The sequence below is a fragment of the Bos javanicus genome, chromosome 13 (assembly GCF_032452875.1).
Source record: "Bos javanicus breed banteng chromosome 13, ARS-OSU_banteng_1.0, whole genome shotgun sequence".
Lineage (NCBI taxonomy): Eukaryota > Metazoa > Chordata > Mammalia > Artiodactyla > Bovidae > Bos > Bos javanicus.
Window position 1 is genome coordinate 52,544,062 of NC_083880.1, and position 17,082 is coordinate 52,561,143.

Here is a 17,082-nt window from a genome sequence, read left to right on the forward strand (position 1 = left end):
GGTGTTCATTAATGTCTTTAGTGTCGGACATACGATTGTTCAGTGAGAATGGATGAAAAGAATAACAAATACGAGGACACAAAAACATTAAGACATATTCTCCAGTATTGTTTTCAACTTGCTATTAAATTTAGGTCACCGTTTGATAGAAATGAAACCTCATATTCGCCTTTAATGTTATTTTCAAGTTTCAACATAAATACGGTGAATGAAAGTAAAGCAATAGACAAAGCAGCTCTCTGCCGCATCAGTGGGTACCGGAAGAGGTGAGCCCAAGAGGATGCCAGCGGAGGAAAACGATCAGGTTAGCTGTTTTGGTTGGAGGAAATAAGGATACCGCCCAACATCCCTGCCGGGCCGGAAACAGGGGCCCTGGGCCGCTCCAGCTTCCGGCGTCACTTCTCCGCGACTTCCTGCGAATGACATGGCTGCCCTCAGCCGTGTCCGCTGGCTGACCCGAGTGAGGCCCGGGACACGCAACGGCAGGCGGGAGGGCGGCGGGTTTGTACCGGGCTCACAGAAGTATTCGGGGCCTGAGGCGCCCAGATCCGACTTAAAAGGCTTGTGTGTCTGTTGCAGGCACTGGTCGCCGCTCCGAATCCCGGAGCATGGAGGAGCCTGTGTACCTCAACCGTGGCGCAAGCCTCCTCGCGGACCCAGGTAAGCGCAGGCCCGGCTCCAGTCTCGCTCAGTCCCCTGACATCTCCTTTCCTGGTCATGCCCTCCACCCCGCCCCAGAACCCCTTTCCTCGCCCCAGCTCTAGCTCTGCTGCCCCTGCTCGCAGGGCGAGGACGTGAGGGTGGAGGGCGCCTTTCCCGTGACTATGCTGCCAGGAGACGGCGTGGGGCCTGAGCTGATGCACGCTGTCAAGGAGGTGTTCAAGGTGAGTGCCCTGGGGCGTGACAGGGACGATTGCTTAAGTTGCAAAGGATTTACTCGATTCTGATCCTGTGATGTTTGGCACCTGTTCTTGAAGGCTGCCTCTGTCCCAGTGGAGTTCCAGGAGCATCACCTGAGCGAGGTGCAGAATATGGCATCTGAGGAGAAGCTGGAGCAGGTGCTGAGTTCCATGAAGGAGAACAAAGTGGCCATCATTGGTATGTGTGCCGAATAAATGCACATTAAGCTTCCCTCAGCACACACTAATACATTAACTCTTCTGAGTTCTCACCACTGATTGGTGACCATTAGTGGGAACCCAGTTGGAAACCCAGGAGCTAAGAGATCATGTGCCTCATGCTCTATGCAAGAAGGCTTTATGAATTTGTAGTCTGTCATGGGGCTACGTCGTGGGTCATGGTGCTCAGTCCCGTCAGACTCTTTGCTTGGACTGTAGCTCGCCAGGCTCTTCTGTCCATGGAATTTTCCAGGCAAGAATATTGGAATGGGTTGCCATTTCCTTCTCTAGGGAAGTGGTCATCAAGTCTTGTTAATTGTGTCTTCAGAAATGCCATTTCTAGCTGCCTCTTTTCTGTCTTTCCTTCTGCTTTCCTACAGTAACTGCCTCATTAGACTTTTTGGCTTTCAGTTCTGCCCCTACAGTCCATCCTGTACAGCTCTTCTCTTGGAAAGACCACCATGACTTTGCCAGTCCCAGCCCTAGGGTAGGAAAGTAAGTTCGTTATGAGTTTTTCTGCCTCAGCTTTTCTGCCTTTGTTTATGCAACATGTGTTCTGTTCTTTGGTCACTCCAGGCTGTGTTAGTTTCCAAATAATGTGTATTGTCTTGACTTTTGCTGTTCCTTCTGCCCACAGTATTCTCCTTTTGGTTCCTCCTGTCAGAATCTTCCTTACTCACTGTATTAGTTTCTGAATGCTGCCACACATTACTATAAACTTGGTGGCTTAAAATAATAGAAATTTTATTCTTTCCCAGTTCTGGAGGCCAGAATCCCAAAATTAAGGTGTTGGCAGAGCTTCGCCTAAAGACTTGAGAAGAATCTTCCCTAGCCTCTTCCAGCTTCTCTGGTGGCTCCTGGTAGCTACTGACATTCCTCAGTGTTTCTTGACTTGCAGACGTGTCACTTCAGTCTCTGCCTCTGTCTTGATATGGTTTTCTCCACTCTGTGTCTGTGTATCTGTTTCTCCTTCTTTTCTTGTAAAGGACTTGTTACTGGGTTTAGAACCTACAAGGATCCAGTGTGAATCCATCTCAAGATCCTTTACTTATTATCTCTGCAGACACTGTCTTAACAAATAAAGTCACATTTACAGGTTCTGGGAGTTAAAACATGGACATATCATTTTGGAGATCACTATTTAACCTGGTACACTCACTCAGACTAAGGTCTGGCTGAAGTGCCAGATGTTCTATGATACTTCCTGGTACCACCAGATCCCTCTGTGCATCCCTTTCTTCTCTGCGCTCCTGTGCACGTTGGTAATACCTCTCCCACGGTATTTATCATGTCCTTCCTATGACTTTCTTCCCCCAGTGCATTGTTTGCCCTTGAAGACAGGAGTTTGTGTTGTTTTTTGGTTGGTATTCCTAGTGCCTGACACATGATATGTGTTGGTTGAAAAGATGTCACATATGTAGACACAGAAACATCAAGAAAGGTCACAGATCTAAGTTGTTTCTCAACCTATTTAATCCAGGCCCTTTGAGAACATGAGAAAATTTTTTTCTGTTCTCCTCTTAGGTTATTTTGAAGTTTCAACATATATCTGGTGACTAGAAATGAAACAGTGGACACAATGTTTCTGGTTTTAACTACATTATTCTCCTTTGCCCCTTGCCTCCAAAGGCATTTAAGGGTCACTTATTTGGGAGTGTGAGGTGGGAGTGTGGGTTGCATTGTCACTGAGGGGACACCACTCCGAGTTTCCTTGAACTTGGCCTGTGCTTGATTCTCCCCCCACAACCTCTACTTTGTTTATGCAGGAAAGATCCACACCCCAATGGAGTATAAAGGGGAGCTAGCCTCCTATGATATGCGGCTGAGGTAGGTGATGGGAGGCTATTGGTGAGGGGGTACTGGGGCACCAGGCACAGTGTTTATGGCTCTGCCCTATCCCCAGGCGGAAGTTGGACTTGTTTGCCAATGTGGTCCATGTGAAGTCACTTCCTGGGTACAAGACTCGACACAACAATCTAGATTTGGTGATTATTCGAGAGCAGACAGAAGGGGAGTACAGTTCTCTGGAACACGAGGTGAGATCCTAGAAACTGTGGGGAGCAGGGGTGAAGAGGGGAGAGAGGCTTAGCTCCTTCTTCCCTTCTTTCCAGTGTCACCCAGCTGCTTCTCTCTTATGCAGAGTGCGAGGGGTGTGATTGAGTGCTTGAAGATTGTCACTCGAACCAAATCACAGCGGATTGCAAAGTTCGCCTTTGACTATGCCACTAAGAAGGGGCGGGGCAAGGTCACGGCTGTCCACAAGGCCAATATCATGTGAGGGACATAACTTTGCATGGGGTAGGGTCCTGGGAATGTAGCCTCCAGCACTCTCCCAGCTGAATCTGTTCCCTTTGGCCCATGAACAGGAAACTGGGGGATGGGTTGTTCCTGCAGTGCTGTGAGGAAGTTGCTGAACTGTATCCCAAGATCAAGTTTGAGAAAATGATCATAGACAACTGCTGCATGCAGGTAAGGCCCTCCCAGTGTCTCTGTTCTCAGTGAGAAGCAAGGCAAGGAGTTGGATTTATGTCTCTTCTCCATGCCCCCAGCTGGTGCAGAATCCTTACCAGTTTGACGTGCTGGTGATGCCCAATCTCTATGGGAACATTATTGACAATCTGGCTGCTGGCCTGGTTGGGGGAGCTGGTGTGGTCCCTGGTGAGAGCTACAGTGCAGAGTACGCAGTGTTTGAGACGGTGAGTGAGGTCATCTCCTCCCTCAGCCCTCTTGTGTGCCCTTCATCTGACCTCATATCCCCGATAGCTCTCCACCAGTGCATCCCCCTGGCCTGCTCATGACCGTGGCCTGCTCTTGTCCCCCCACCCCTTGCATCTTCTCAGTGTTCCTCGCCTGACCTTTCATGTAATACCCTTTCCTGGCCTCAGATTCTGCAGAATGTCTGCTGCTAGTGACTCTGGCCTGCTCATCTGTCCACAGGGTGCCCGGCATCCATTTGCCCAGGCAGTGGGCAGGAATATAGCCAACCCCACAGCCATGCTACTGTCAGCTTCCAACATGCTGCGGCATCTCAAGTAGGTCACTGCCAGGCTAGGATGGTGGCTGGGTGGTTTGGGAAGCATGGGTGGGGAAATCAGGAAGATGACGTGGGGGTAATTTAGTTTCTGTCCACATTGGCAGTCTCGAGCATCACTCCAACATGATTGCAGAGGCAGTGAAGAAGGTGATTAAAGTTGGCAAGGTAAGTTTAGAAAGGCTGTGGGGTTTAGGGTCTTGGGCACTAATTTCTGGGAACCTGAGTTGGGGCCTCCTTTCCCTCCAGGTCCCCAGAGCTTCTGCTCTTCCCCCAATCCTGTCAGGGCTGTCTCATTCTCTTGATCATGTTTGCCTCTTAGTTTCCCATCTGCTATTTCCTCTTTCATCCACTGGCAGAACTTGTAGCTTCCTATCTAGCGTGGGGGGAGATGGAGCAGCAGAGGGAGATAGCTGACAGGATGAGGCACCACTTTCTCCACACCTGGAAGCCTATCCTTATCTGCCACCCCTGCAGTTAGGTATCTTCCTTCTGTCTGACTTGCATTTCCCATCTCACTCATGCTGAGCTTAACCTGCTGAGGCTGCAGCAGAGCATGAATCGTGGCTCTGGCCCTCAGAAGACAGGAGCGCACAGGTTTGTGCTTTTCCAAACCTGGCTGCCTCCTTGCATCTCTGCTGCATCGCATCTTGTTTTCCTGGCCTTGTCACCCTCTTTGGATTCCATTTCCATCACATTGCCCTGCCCCTCACCTTCATGGGCTCTCTTCTCTTCTTCACCACGGTTATTGCCGGTGGTGGCTGTAGGTACGGACTCGAGACATGGGCGGCTACAGCACCACAACCGACTTCATCAAGTCTGTCATCGGCCACCTGCACCCCTATGGGGGCTAGAGCCCTTTATTCCCTCCAACCTCACAAGGACCATACACCTCCCTTCAGTACTGTGGACCAGAGAAGAGCCCTATACTTCTAGACCATAATTACCTTCTGGGCAGAGCCTAGGTTGTTGGGAGCTGGCTTCCTTAGGGAACAGTTAGGTGGTGGGGGGTTAGGGATGGGGCCCAGGCCACAGAGATGATAACAATTCTCCCCTACAGGTTCGAACTTCTGACATGGGTGGTTATGCCACCTGCCAAGACTTCACTGAGGCTGTCATTGGTGCCCTGTCCAACCCATAGGTCCCACCCACACCCATGTTAAGATGTCCAATAAAACATGGTATGACTCTTTGTGAATTTGTTTTTATTTTTATTGGGCTCTAGGGAATGGGATGGGGAATACCTGTGTTAAGTTATGCCCCACTAGGGTCCATTCTAACTTTCCTGGGATAGCTTTCGGAGCTTTTTCTTTTTCTTGGAGCCGCTGCTCTTACTGGCAGCAGCCTCTTCAGGTCCGCTGCTGAGTGGCTCCTCCTTGGGAGACAATTTCCGCTTTTTCTTGGGGACCCTCTTGTTTTCTGACTCATCAGGGTCAGTAACTGGTTCCTCTTTGGGAAAAGATTTCTTCCTCTTGGGAAGACTTCCAGTACCAGCTGTCTCTTCAAGATCACTACTAACTAGCTCTTCCTTGGAAAAAGATTTCTTTTTCTTGGGTTTGGAAAAAGACACAGAAGGGTCTTCCATTCCATTCTCCTGAAGAACCTCCTGGGGCTTTTGCTTTTTCTTCTTTTTGGGTCTTTCACTTGTCTCCTGATGGCAGAAAGGGAAAAATGGGCATGAAGTGTCATCTGTTTTATTAGAATTCCAGCTGTTAAGTACTCAGGGAAGAAAGACTAGTGAAAATGGCATTAAAACTGCTCACTGTTTCTGGGATGATTTTTAATGGAATGGCTCTAGCTTTGGAAATCCATGTCAAAAAAAGGTAGAACACACAAATATCCTTAGGTAATTTACAGAAGAACCTCACCATGCTGGTCACAAAAAAGAATCATGATGCCAAGTTCCAGAGGGGACCCTGAAACACTGGCACTGCCGACACTCCTAGGGAGAATGATTCTACCATAGCAGCACATTGGAGTCCTCCCTGTTCCCCATTCCCAGTATGAGCTGCTATCATCTCTAGATACATCTGAGAATAAGCAGAGCAGTTTGCACTACCCCTGATTAGGAACTTCTGGAAGGCAGCAGAGGCAGAACACACTTGCCCAGGGAATGAACAGGTGTTGCTACAAACCAGCTCTCTGGGCTCTTGAATGAGTTCTCTCAGCACCTATCTCCTTCCTATAGAATCAAGAGGTAGACTTCAAGACTTCAATTCAATCCATAAGCATGTACTCTAGACCCTGACTTGAGATGCTATATTTTCTGTTCTGCTGTTTTCTGTCCTACAACCTAAGATCTTTACCTAGGGCTGAGGGCTGACAGTTTACTACTGACCTCACACTCCTCCGGGGCACTGCTATTTTCTGAAGAAGCCAGGGCAATCGCAGCCAGCCTTTTCTTTTCCTTCTTCAAGCGTTTCTTCTCCTGTTTCTCGAGCTTCCTAGTAATCTCAGCAGCCACTTCCTCTGCCTGGCCAAAGAAAGATGCTGAAAATGCTTGAAGACTTCTGGTTCCCTAGGTCTCTCTCATGGTTTTGTTGGATCAGGCTCATTAAATCAGTTTTTTTGCCTCCACACTACATGGTCAGGGTAAGACAGTTCATCACCTCCAACAGCCAGCTCTTATTCTACCCCACCTGACCTGACCCAAACTGACCTGAACCATTGCCTCCTTCATGACATCCAGATTCTTTCGGGGAATCTCTCCAGTCTCATAGAAGGACAGCCGCTCCTCAACTTGTTCTCGAAGCTTCTCCCCAAAAACACTGGTGGGCACCTCTGGATGTGTTTATATAAGTAAATAAAGCACATCAGCCCCCAGAAGGACAAACTACTAGTTCAACCTCCAGTATTCCATCTACCCTCAGCTTTACTCAGACCCAAAGTATCAACACTCACTAGGTGAACTGCTGTTGACGAAAAATACTGCCATCATTGTAGAAGCTGCTAGGGTAGTCAGCCTCCCCACCCTCCCAAATGCCCACTCCCCCACCCATACCAGAGAAGCAATCGATTCGTGAGGCAATACTGCATTTGTTTGCCAGGTATCGGGAGATGCGACCTTTGTTCTTGGCAGCTGCTCGGCCAATGAAGGTAGAGTGGAAAATGAGTCCGTATTTTGGGGTGTTACCCCTTGTCTTCAAGGCTCTGGGAGAAGAATATTCAGCGGAGACTTTTAAGATCAGAAACTTCAACAGTGTTAGCTAAGGCAGTGCCTCCCTTCCCTTTCCCCGCAGTTTCCAGAGTGAGCCTCAGGCCAGGTTGGGTTGCTACCCCACCTCATGCCAACCCACCGCTCCCAGAGGCAGAGGGAAGGCATCCAATGTCGCTGACCTGGAAACTTGGTCCCTTTGCTGGGCCCAGGGAATCACTCAGACACCAGGACTGGCCATCACCCCCATAGCAGAGGCCTGTATAGGTCAGGGAGCCCTGGTCAACCATCACTGTGATCCCCAAACAAGCAAGTGGGCACCAGAAGTGGCACCTGAGTGTGAGCAGGTGCCCTCACTGGTACCTGAACAGGGCCTTTTCAGCCCCAAGGATCTGCACTGTGGATGCTGGATACTTGGCCAGATTGGTGAGACTGCCAGCGTGAGCAATGAGACGTGCACCTACCTAGAGAAAGAGTCAAGGAGTCAATGAAGCTGGAATTGCCAACGTACCAATTGTATAACTTGCTTCAACCTCCTTCCCCATCAAGTTCAACTGGGGAAGATATGATAGGTCACGAAATACAACAACAATATGACGAATATACACGGTAATCCCATAATCCCCCATCTTTTGGTTTCCCATGACGCACCGCTTCCCCAATCAGGGCAGACAGGCTGGGGGCTACTTGGCTCATCTTGGATCGCAAGTAAGTGTGTAGACTTTGGCGGTACTCAGACAAAGACACCACACGACTGGAGAAGCTCTCGATGTTTATCAAGTCAATGGCTGATATGTCCATGCCTAAAGAATGTCAAGTGTGAATGCAGAAGCCCAATATTTAGAGCCCCATACCTTATTTTCACTGCTAGGCTCTGTACTGACCCATGGAAGACCGTGAGGCATCCAGAATAGCCTTAGCCTTGGCTGCATCCATTGTCAGCTCCTCCAGCTTCTCCAACTTTTCTTCATTAAGCTCCTTCCGGTTTCCAATGAACTGAGCAAGGCGGCAGTATGTAGCATTGTCATTGATGATCTTTACCAGCTCAGGAAAGTGATACCCATACCACTCCCTGCAAAGAACCACAATCACTCCCTGGCCCAGCTGCCATGCCTCAAAGCTACACTCAGCCCTCTCCATATCTACTTTATGCTGGAGGAAATGGGAACAAATCAGATCCAAAAACCTCCATGTCTCCCCATTCACAATGCAGACCAGGTAAAGGGCCTGCCTGGGCTGAGGTGTATATGGGGTGGGTTTACTTTGCCTCCTCTTTCTATACAGTCAGTGTAAGAACACAGCCTGTGGTAAGCATCAGGAGGCCCAGCTCTACCAGTCCTGATTTTAGGATTCAAAATTAGCTAACCCACAGACCCAAGACCTTGTTTCTCAGGTCACCCCTGCACTTTACCTGACACGCATGGAGAAGGTATTGATATCCTTATCCAGCTGGTCCAGGAGGCTAATAGACTGGATAATCATGTTGTCCACTCGGTTCACATTAAACTTAACTTTCGCACGAGAATAGCTGTGTCCCAGCCCCAGTTGGGCTTTACAAGCAGACAAATCGGTCAGACCTTTCACCAGGTTGTGGAAGTGCAGACGAACTCCTAGAAGAGGGTGAGACTGTGAGTAAGGAAAGGCTCTGAGCTAGTTCCTGCACACACAGGCACCAGACAAGCAGGAGGGCTTCTAAAAAGCAACCTGCTAGGTTTCCAGAACCACCCCCACCCCCAGATTTCAAAACTGTCTCACCTCGAAGGATCTCGGCTATGACACCTCCAGTCTGGCAGTTGTACCCTAACTCCTCTTGTATAGCCGCACCTATCTTGGGGTCCCCAACTCCCAGAAGTACTTTCTTCTTTTTGGGTGGCAGGTGAGTCTCCAAGAGCAGGCGGAGGTCCTCATGAACAACACCTCAAGGCAAAGAACAGAGCTCCCACTAACATGCTGAACGATGTTTAAATCGTAAAAAAGCAACTACTGATCAGTGAGACTGATCTTACATTGGTCTTGCAGAGCATGCTAAGATGGCCTGTGCCTACAGACCTCCTCTTACTCAGAGGCTTTGCTCAGAGACATGGAGACATCAGTGATTAAACTCACTCAGGGGATTGACAGACTCAAGTCATCACTGCAAAGCCAGCATCAACCATAGGAGAACAGAACTCAGGCCCAATAACGTAAATGTAAAATATATTACTGAAAGCTTGAAACACACCCTGGAGCACAATGGATGTATTTAGTACCAGATCTGCCTTCTGGGACTAAAACTCTTTCTCCAGGCTTTTGGCATCAAAATTGCCCTTTGCAATCAACTGAACAAACTAGCAGAGAACCACATTTGATTGGATCTACCATTATACCAGCCCCTCAACCCCAGCCTGATTTCACTTAAAAATCATTTATTACTACAGTGCCCACAAGAAATAAAGCCTACATCCTAGGTTGTTAAAGAGTTAACAGTAGCAAGAACTACATCTCGGCTCATCTCCCTACAATATTTAGTGGCCAACTCACTCACCTTCAGACACAGCGTTGGCATTTTCCAAGGCAACTTGGGACGAGGAAAAGGGACAAAAGGCCACAAGACGAACGATGTTGTGGAATTTGCCCAGGTTCAGCACGCACTCCTCCACCTGGGGGGAGAAAGATGAGTGATTTTCTTCCCTCCCTCTTGCCTCTAGGGCGCAGTAAAGCAGCAGCAGCTCTAGGACCTGAACGCACTTTTAAGACCAACCGAACACTAAAAATGGACAGATCATGGGTCCTAAATCCAGGTTCCGCTTAATCGGTACGGGGTGGAGTCTGGGAAGCTTACTTTTTAATGCTTCTAACGCAATTCTAATCACGAATGCAGGTAAAGACCCCCTGCTTTGGAACTGTCGGGCCCAGCGCACCTCCCAACGCGCGGCGGGCCACGTGGGAGCGCGCGGTGCATGCTGGGGCACGCGCGGCCCGAGGGGCTGCGGAGCCGCCGGCTAGCCCACCATGTCCACCCACCTGCGGCAGCAGAAGGCTGATCTCCTCCACCTCCTTCAGCGCCAGAAGCGCGTAGCCGACCGCGTGCTCGAAAAGCACGTGCAGCAGCACCTGAAAAGGGAGCCGGAACGCCAGAGTAAGCGCCTATCTCACGTTTGCCTAGCCCCGTCCCCGGGGAAGGCCCTGGTCCCGGCCCACGCTCCAGCCCAAACCCAGGCCTAAACCACGGCCTCCACCTGGCCCGCAACCTACAACCACTCCTCACCATGGCGCTCGCTCCTGGTCCGGCTCGCACTGCGGCGAGCGCGCTCTGGCGCGCGGAACCAGGCTCCGGAGGCCACGCCCCCGCCTCGTCTGCCAATCAGGGGCCGGGGACGGTACCTTCTGTCGGGAGGGGTCGCCCGGGGTGGTACGGCCCGCAGGCGGGAATGGGGCGCGAGCGCCGGCAAGTCTTCCTTTTCCGATCCGTGCTGCGGCGTGGTTGCTTGGTACGCGCCGGCAGGAACGGGCCCTGCAGGCTGCAAAACGGTTTGGAAAGGCGCTTTTCTGGCTAACTGTCCATTCACTCTTGTTTTCGTCCTGTAAATTACAGGCAGCAGAGCTTGGTGGGATCCGGGCTGGAGGCCCCCGCACTTTTCGCGGCGACACTTCAGAGCAAAAACTGTTGCGGAGCCCAGTCTCCGCAGCGTTAGGCATCTCAGGACCTAGGCCCGCCCCCGCCCCCAGGATACCAGGATCCCCTGCTTCCCCACCCAGCAATAGGGGTCTACCTCTCCTGGGCCAGGGTTCTGCGCGGGCTTTCCTCATCACTGGGGCGGAAGCTGGGCCTGGGGCGCGCTGGCGCGGACTTTGAAGTCGTGATTCCCATTGCCTGACTTCGTGCTTTTCAGTTATATTTTATTTTTAAAAATAAGGGCTTCAGGCGCTGAAGTAGGAAAGAAAGATGATCCTATCTTTTTTCGGTTCGGTTTATTGTTCCCTGCTTTGGCAGAACCTTTCTTTTGCGGGGCCACGTGTCACTCGCCCTGGGGCACTTCCCAACTTCTTAGTACCCCGTTAGTTCCAAGTGAACGGGAGCTGCTGTCGTGTCCTCTGGGCAGCTTTAAGGCACTCAGGAGACTGTTTTGAAATTATTGATAGTTTTGTTTAATAATGTCTGAGTTACAAGTCCAAAACCTGGTTACCCCAAAATGGTATATATATGTTGGTAAATTTAAAAATAAATCATCTTAAGGGGATTTTTACAACTTAAATTCCCACAACTAGCGTGCATTTATAAATTCAAGCTATTTTCTTAAGCCAGTTCAGTTATTTGACAAGATTCGAGTATTGAGCTCTTAAAATCTGGATTAAATTTTAATCATAAATCTTAAAATCTCATAGTCTTAATATTGCTTACAAATGTGCTTACATTTTGTTGCCTGTATCCACTTAGAATCATGAGTTCAGACTCCATCTCATGTTTTTAAAATGGAATTGGATTAGTTACTCCATCTCATGTTTTAAAATGGAATTGCAAAATTAATCTGTTACATGAGAATGTTAACGCATTATAAATGCCCAATTAAATAGAAGTTTCCAAAATGTACTGGAAAATATTACTGCTATGGCTGATTTACTTGATTACTTCTATACTTAATCCTAAATATTCCTGGGGTTACAGGTGCTTGTCTGCTAAAGTAGGGAATTTCAGAGGAGAGGTTGGAATCCATTAATCGGTTTGCAGAATTAATTTAGACATTCTTGGCCAGCATTAAAAAAGTAGGATGAAAAAATAAGGAAATAATAGTCCATCACATAGAGTAAGGAGTATTGATTTGTTAAAATTTTTGTTTTAAACATGTATATATACATACGTGTAAATATACATATATACATGTATATACAAATATATACATATATATACACCATATATATGTTATGTATATGCACATTTCTGTGGATTATGTACTAAAAGCCTGAGAGTCACTGAGTTGAAAGTTTACCTCATGGCTTTAGATAGATTTGAGTCCTCTGGTTATAAAGGAACTGTGTTAAAGCAGTTTGCTAACTTAGAGGGGTAGCTGAAGAAAAGTGCACTTCAACTGCTACTGCTAAGTCACTTCAGTCGTGTCCGACTCTGTGCGACCCCATAGACGGCAGCCCAACAGGCTCCTCTGTCCCTGGGATTCTCCAGGCAAGAACACTGGATTGGGTTGCCATTTCCTTCTCCAATGCATGAAAGTGAAAAGTGAAAGTGAAGTCGCTCAGTTGTGTCCAACTCTTAGTGACCCCATGGACTGTAGCCAACCAGGCTCCTCCGTCCATGGGATTTTCCAGGCAAGAGTATTGGAGTAGGGTGCCATTGCCTTCTGCGAACACTCCTTTATCTCCCTCTCTTTGCTAAATTGTCTCCCCTTGTGCTTCATAATCCTGACCTCCATGGGCATCTTTGCAGTATGTGATGTCAAAGATGATATCTCCTTTGCCTTTGAGCTGTTTGTTAAATTCACTGAATTTGGGGATAATTTTTTAAGTAGCAGTAAATATGAATCAGAGTCAGCAAACCTGGGTTCAGATCTGAGCTCTGCTGCTTACAACATGACCTTAAGTTAATCACCCAACTTTCCTAAGCTTGCTTTCTTTTTTTTTTTCAGAATGAAGATGGAGGATTCATTCATCCCTCAACATACATTTACTGAACATAGGCCAGGTGTGACACAGGTGTGGTACCTGGCATGTAGTAGGAACTCAATGAATATTGGTGGGCTTTTTTTTTAAATCTCTTTTATCAGTGAATAGTGATAATTTTTTATCACATTATTTCATTTTACCTATTCTCAGTTGAGTCCCAGTTTTCCCATCACTTCTCATAGAATCTATTAAAACCCCAATCTTTATAAACCCAACTACTCTGATTCATTTCTAACATTAACTTACACACATAGACAGAGCACTTCTAAAACTAAGTTTAGTTTCACGTGGTAAAACAGTTACGCATTCTGTTTTTCAGCTTCCAGTGGCAGTAGATAGACGGTTTACTGGTTAAATGTTGTTGAAACCTGAAAATATGTTCAATATATATATAAACCTGCCAGTTTATATACTGAACATATTTTATATACTGAACATATATACTGCTCCTCCATCCATGGGATTTTCCAGGCAAAAGTACTGGAGTGGGTTGCCATTTCCTTCTCCAGAGGATCTTCCCAACCCAGGGATCAAACCCAGGTCTCCTGCATTGTAAGCAGATGCTTCACCGTCTGAGCCACCACGGAAGACAGCTAACCTGCCAGTTATTGGTATCTTGGTTGTTTTTTTATTTAAATAGGGTTGCTAAGAATCTTTCAGGTTTCCTCTGTCTTCTTCAGGTCTTTTCAAAATGGCAGTGGGATTTGTGGGAGCACTCTTATACCCTAGTTGCAGGGGAAGAGGGGGGATTTCTCAGTTCTCTGTGCTTAGGATCTGGTGCTGTGTCTTGGGACACCATCAATCCCTGCTATAAAATGGCTGCTTTGGACTGGTCCCTGGACCTGTATACTTTTATCCTCTGAGCCACACTGATCTTAGCCAGATACTTGAAATCTCTGAGCTGTATTTTCTTATGTCAGGCCTCTATTGGTGGAAATACTCCTCACTAAGGCATGTGTGGTCTTTGGGGTCACCTGTCTGCTGTGTATAGGCTGGGAGGACCACGCTTATCACCAGAGGAACTTTTATCCTAACCCTTTGCTCATGAAGGACATCCCTGGTGTCTCAGACAGTAAAGAATCTACCTGCAATGCAAGAGATCTGGGTTTGATCCCTGGGTTGGGAAGATCCCCTGGAGAAGGGAATGGCCACCCACTCCTCATGAATGCTCTGTAAGCTTTCCTCTGCTGCACTGACCATTGCATCAGGTTGAGTGTGGGACCGATAGAGCAGGGGTCAGCAAACCATGACCCTGGGGACCAAATCTGGCCTGTGGCTTATTTTTGTAGGACCTCAGAGCTAAGAATGATTTTCGCATTTTTAAAGGGTTTTAAGTTTTTGGGGAGTGTGTGCAGAGGCTATATATGTGGCCCACAAAGTCTCAAATATTTATTATCTGACAATTTATGCAAAAGGATTGCTAGTCCCTATTCTGAGATCAGACGAGATTGGGTGTTTTCAGGGTCGTATGGCTGTCCCTGTTCTTGGAGGTAGGCAGTTTCATCTGTGCCATGTTTGGGGAGCATGGCAGAAGTGAACAGATAATGGTATTTGTAGAAATGAAAAACTCGTTGAAATTTAAAAGAAATGCATTGACTCGTTAGCAAATAGGCATGGCTTACGAGAGTATTAGTGAACTGGAAGATCTAACCAAATAATTTATTGAGAATGCAACAAGGTTAGGAGATGTCTAGCCTAGAAAGCAGGAAGGATATTAGTGAGGGTTCTCTTCAGAGAAACAGAAGCAATAGGGTATAGCTATAGATTTTCCTGTGGTCATGTATGGATGTGAGAGTTGGACTGTGAAGAAAACTGAGCGCCGAGGAATTGATGCTTTTGAACTGTGGTGTTGGAGAAGACTCTTAAGAGTCCCTTGGACTGCAAGAAGATCTAACCAGTCCATTCTGAAGGAGATCAGCCCTGGAATTTCTTTGGAGGGAATGATGCTGAAGCTGAAACTCCAGTACTTTGGCCACCTCATGCGAAGAGTTGACTCATTGGAAAAGACTCTGATGCTGGGAGGGATTGGGGACAGGAGGAGAAGGGGACGACAGAGGATGAGATGGCTGGATGGCATCACTGACTCGATGGACGTGAGTCTGAGTGAACTCCGGGAGTTGGTGATGGACAGAGAGGCCTGGCATGCTGCGATTCATGGGGTTGCAAAGAGTCGGACACGACTGAGCGACTGAACTGAACTGATAGATACAATGAATGGGGCTTCCCTGGTGGCTCAGAATGGAGTAAAGAATTTGCCTGCAGTGCAGGAAACAGCCGGTTTGATCCCTGGAGAATCAAAGGATCGGGAAGATCCCCTGGAGGAGGGCATGGCAACCCACTCCAGTATTCTTGCCTGGATAATCCCCTGGGCATAGGAGCCTGGCTGGCTACTGTCTATAGGGTCACAAAGAGTCAGATGTGACTGAAGCGACTTAGCATGCACGCACATAGATATAGATAAGAGGAAATTTATTATAGGAAATGGCCCACATGTTTGTGGAAGCCAGGAAGTTCCTGTCTGCCATCTGTGGGCAGGACAACCAGGGAAACTGATGATGTTAATTCAGTTTGAACCCAAAGGCCTGAGAATGGGGTTGAGGGCAGCTGATGTAGGCCCAAGACTGATACTGAAAGCCTGAGAACCCAGAGTGTCCGAGGGACAGGAGGAAATGGATGTCTCAGCTCAAGCAGAGATAGAACGAGTTTGCCCTTCACCTTTTTGTTCTATTCTTGTTCTCAGTGAATTGGTTGATGACCATCCATGTTTGGGAGGGCCATCTGCTCTACTCAGTTTACCAACTCTGATGCTAATCTCTTCCAGGAACACCCTCACAAACAACTAGAAACAGTGTTTTACCAGCTATCTGGGGGTCCCTTAGTCTAGCTGAGTTGACAATGTAAAATTAACCATCGTCAGGAGAAACAATATTTGAAGAGCTGGTGGACGCAGTTTCCCCAGAACTGATGAAAAACATTGAGCCAAAGGTACGGGAATGCGTCTCAAACAGGATAAAAAGAAGTCCAGGCTTGTACCCTTGTAATAAACCAGCGAAACACCAAGAACAAAGAGACGATCTTGAAAGCATATTTTAAATAATTCAAATTTATAATGGTCACAAATTGTTCGGGATTTCTACTTGTACCAGTTTTGTTAGTTTTCTGGGAATTTGTTCATTTCATATATTTTGTTACTCAGTCGTGTCTGACTCTTCATGACTCCATTGACTGCAGCACACCAGGCTTCCCTGTCTTTTACTATCTCCCGAGTTTGCTCAAACTCTTGTCCATTGAGTTGGTGATGCCATCCATTTCATCCTCTGTCGTCCCCTTCTGCCTTGAGTCTTTCCTAGCATCGGGGTGTTTTCCAGTGAGTCGGCTCTTCACATTAGGTGGGTAAAGTATTGGAGCTTAAGTTTCAGCATCAGTCCTTCCAATGAATATTCAGGATTGACTGGTTTGATCTCCTTGCTGTCCAAGGGACTTTAAAAAGTCTTCTCTGACACCACAGTTCAAAATCAATTCTTCAGCACTCAGCCTTTTTTATGGTCCAACTCACATCCATACATGACTACTGGAAAAACCATAGATTTGAATATATGGACCTTTGTAGGCAAAGTAATGCCTCTGCTTTTTAGTATGCTGTCTAGGTTGGTCATAGCTTTAATTTCAGTGAGCAAGCCTCTTAATTTCATAGCTATAGTCACCATCTACAGTGATTTTGGAGCCCAAGAAAAATAAAGCATTTCATCTGTGCTTTCACATTTTTTAGTATAGATAGATTTTTTTTTATGTTTTGTGTAGCATATATAGCTGTGATCTTTTTTATCCTTAATATTTATTTTTACCTTATTTTCATCATTCTCAGAAATATGTTAATTTTATTTTCCTTTTCAAACATTGAACTTTAGATTTTGTTGATTCTATTGTATTTTTTTTTACTTTTATTCTTGTATTATCCTTTCTTCTACTTGATGGCTTTATTTTGCTGTGTTTTGTTTCTTAATATGGAAGTTCGTTCTTTGGTTTAAAATATTCTCCTTCAATATGCATTTCTCTGTAGACACTTCTTTAGCTGTATTCACTAATTTGGCATGCAATACTTTCATTATAATTCAAATCAAATT

The 17,082-nt window shown here is 47.0% G+C and overlaps 2 protein-coding genes and 5 non-coding genes across 9 annotated transcripts; 1 reads left to right on the forward strand and 6 right to left on the reverse strand.

Annotated features, from left to right (window-relative positions):
* The first annotated feature begins 354 nt into the window (after positions 1–354).
* Positions 355–5,347, forward strand: IDH3B (isocitrate dehydrogenase (NAD(+)) 3 non-catalytic subunit beta). Of its 3 annotated transcripts, XR_009740376.1 has the most exons (13): positions 355–460; positions 580–660; positions 786–884; positions 978–1,098; positions 2,885–2,945; positions 3,022–3,154; positions 3,259–3,392; positions 3,485–3,587; positions 3,668–3,814; positions 4,056–4,150; positions 4,257–4,317; positions 4,917–5,114; positions 5,210–5,347. XR_009740376.1 is itself a non-coding variant. In XM_061436757.1 (12 exons), the coding sequence occupies exons 1-12, from the start codon at positions 425–427 to the stop codon at positions 5,001–5,003; spliced, it is 1,158 nt and encodes a 385-aa protein (XP_061292741.1). In that variant the 5' UTR covers positions 355–424; the 3' UTR covers positions 5,004–5,347. The 3 variants fall into 3 exon arrangements, 2 of the variants coding, with proteins under 2 accessions (XP_061292741.1, XP_061292743.1); XM_061436757.1 differs by having other exon boundaries at positions 4,917–5,347; XM_061436759.1 differs by lacking the exon at positions 4,917–5,114.
* NOP56 (NOP56 ribonucleoprotein) lies at positions 5,334–10,626 on the reverse strand. The gene is made up of 12 exons (XM_061436756.1): positions 10,551–10,626; positions 10,307–10,396; positions 9,828–9,942; positions 9,059–9,220; positions 8,715–8,913; positions 8,188–8,375; positions 7,955–8,106; positions 7,667–7,767; positions 7,151–7,299; positions 6,809–6,930; positions 6,488–6,622; positions 5,334–5,800 (listed from the first exon to the last, which is right to left on the reverse strand). The coding sequence occupies exons 1-12, from the start codon at positions 10,551–10,553 to the stop codon at positions 5,426–5,428; spliced, it is 1,791 nt and encodes a 596-aa protein (XP_061292740.1). The 5' UTR covers positions 10,554–10,626; the 3' UTR covers positions 5,334–5,425.
* Positions 6,692–6,763, reverse strand: LOC133259998 (small nucleolar RNA SNORD57). Its single transcript, XR_009740655.1, has one exon. It is a non-coding gene; the product is annotated as a small nucleolar RNA SNORD57 (small nucleolar RNA).
* LOC133259999 (small nucleolar RNA SNORD56) lies at positions 7,022–7,092 on the reverse strand. Its single transcript, XR_009740656.1, has one exon. It is a non-coding gene; the product is annotated as a small nucleolar RNA SNORD56 (small nucleolar RNA).
* Positions 7,518–7,603, reverse strand: LOC133259947 (small nucleolar RNA SNORD86). Its single transcript, XR_009740614.1, has one exon. It is a non-coding gene; the product is annotated as a small nucleolar RNA SNORD86 (small nucleolar RNA).
* LOC133259936 (small nucleolar RNA SNORA51) lies at positions 8,492–8,627 on the reverse strand. The gene has a single exon (XR_009740604.1). It is a non-coding gene; the product is annotated as a small nucleolar RNA SNORA51 (small nucleolar RNA).
* LOC133259951 (small nucleolar RNA SNORD110) lies at positions 9,372–9,443 on the reverse strand. The gene has a single exon (XR_009740617.1). It is a non-coding gene; the product is annotated as a small nucleolar RNA SNORD110 (small nucleolar RNA).
* Positions 10,627–17,082: the final 6,456 nt, after the last annotated feature.

Bases quoted from the DNA above. Each gene is read 5' to 3' on its own strand.
- IDH3B (XM_061436757.1), top strand. From the start codon at position 425: ATGGCTGCCCTCAGCCGTGTCCGCTGGCTGACCCGA. The intron at 885-977 runs GTGAGTGCCCTG...CTGTTCTTGAAG, and splicing joins CTGTCAAGGAGGTGTTCAAG to GCTGCCTCTGTCCCAGTGGA. The intron at 1,099-2,884 runs GTATGTGTGCCG...TTGTTTATGCAG, and splicing joins GAACAAAGTGGCCATCATTG to GAAAGATCCACACCCCAATG.
- NOP56 (XM_061436756.1), bottom strand. The intron at 7,768-7,954 runs GTGCGTCATGGG...CTCTTTCTCTAG, and splicing joins CTGCCCTGATTGGGGAAGCG to GTAGGTGCACGTCTCATTGC. The intron at 5,801-6,487 runs GTCAGTAGTAAA...TTCTGCCATCAG, and splicing joins GTGCCCCGGAGGAGTGTGAG to GAGACAAGTGAAAGACCCAA.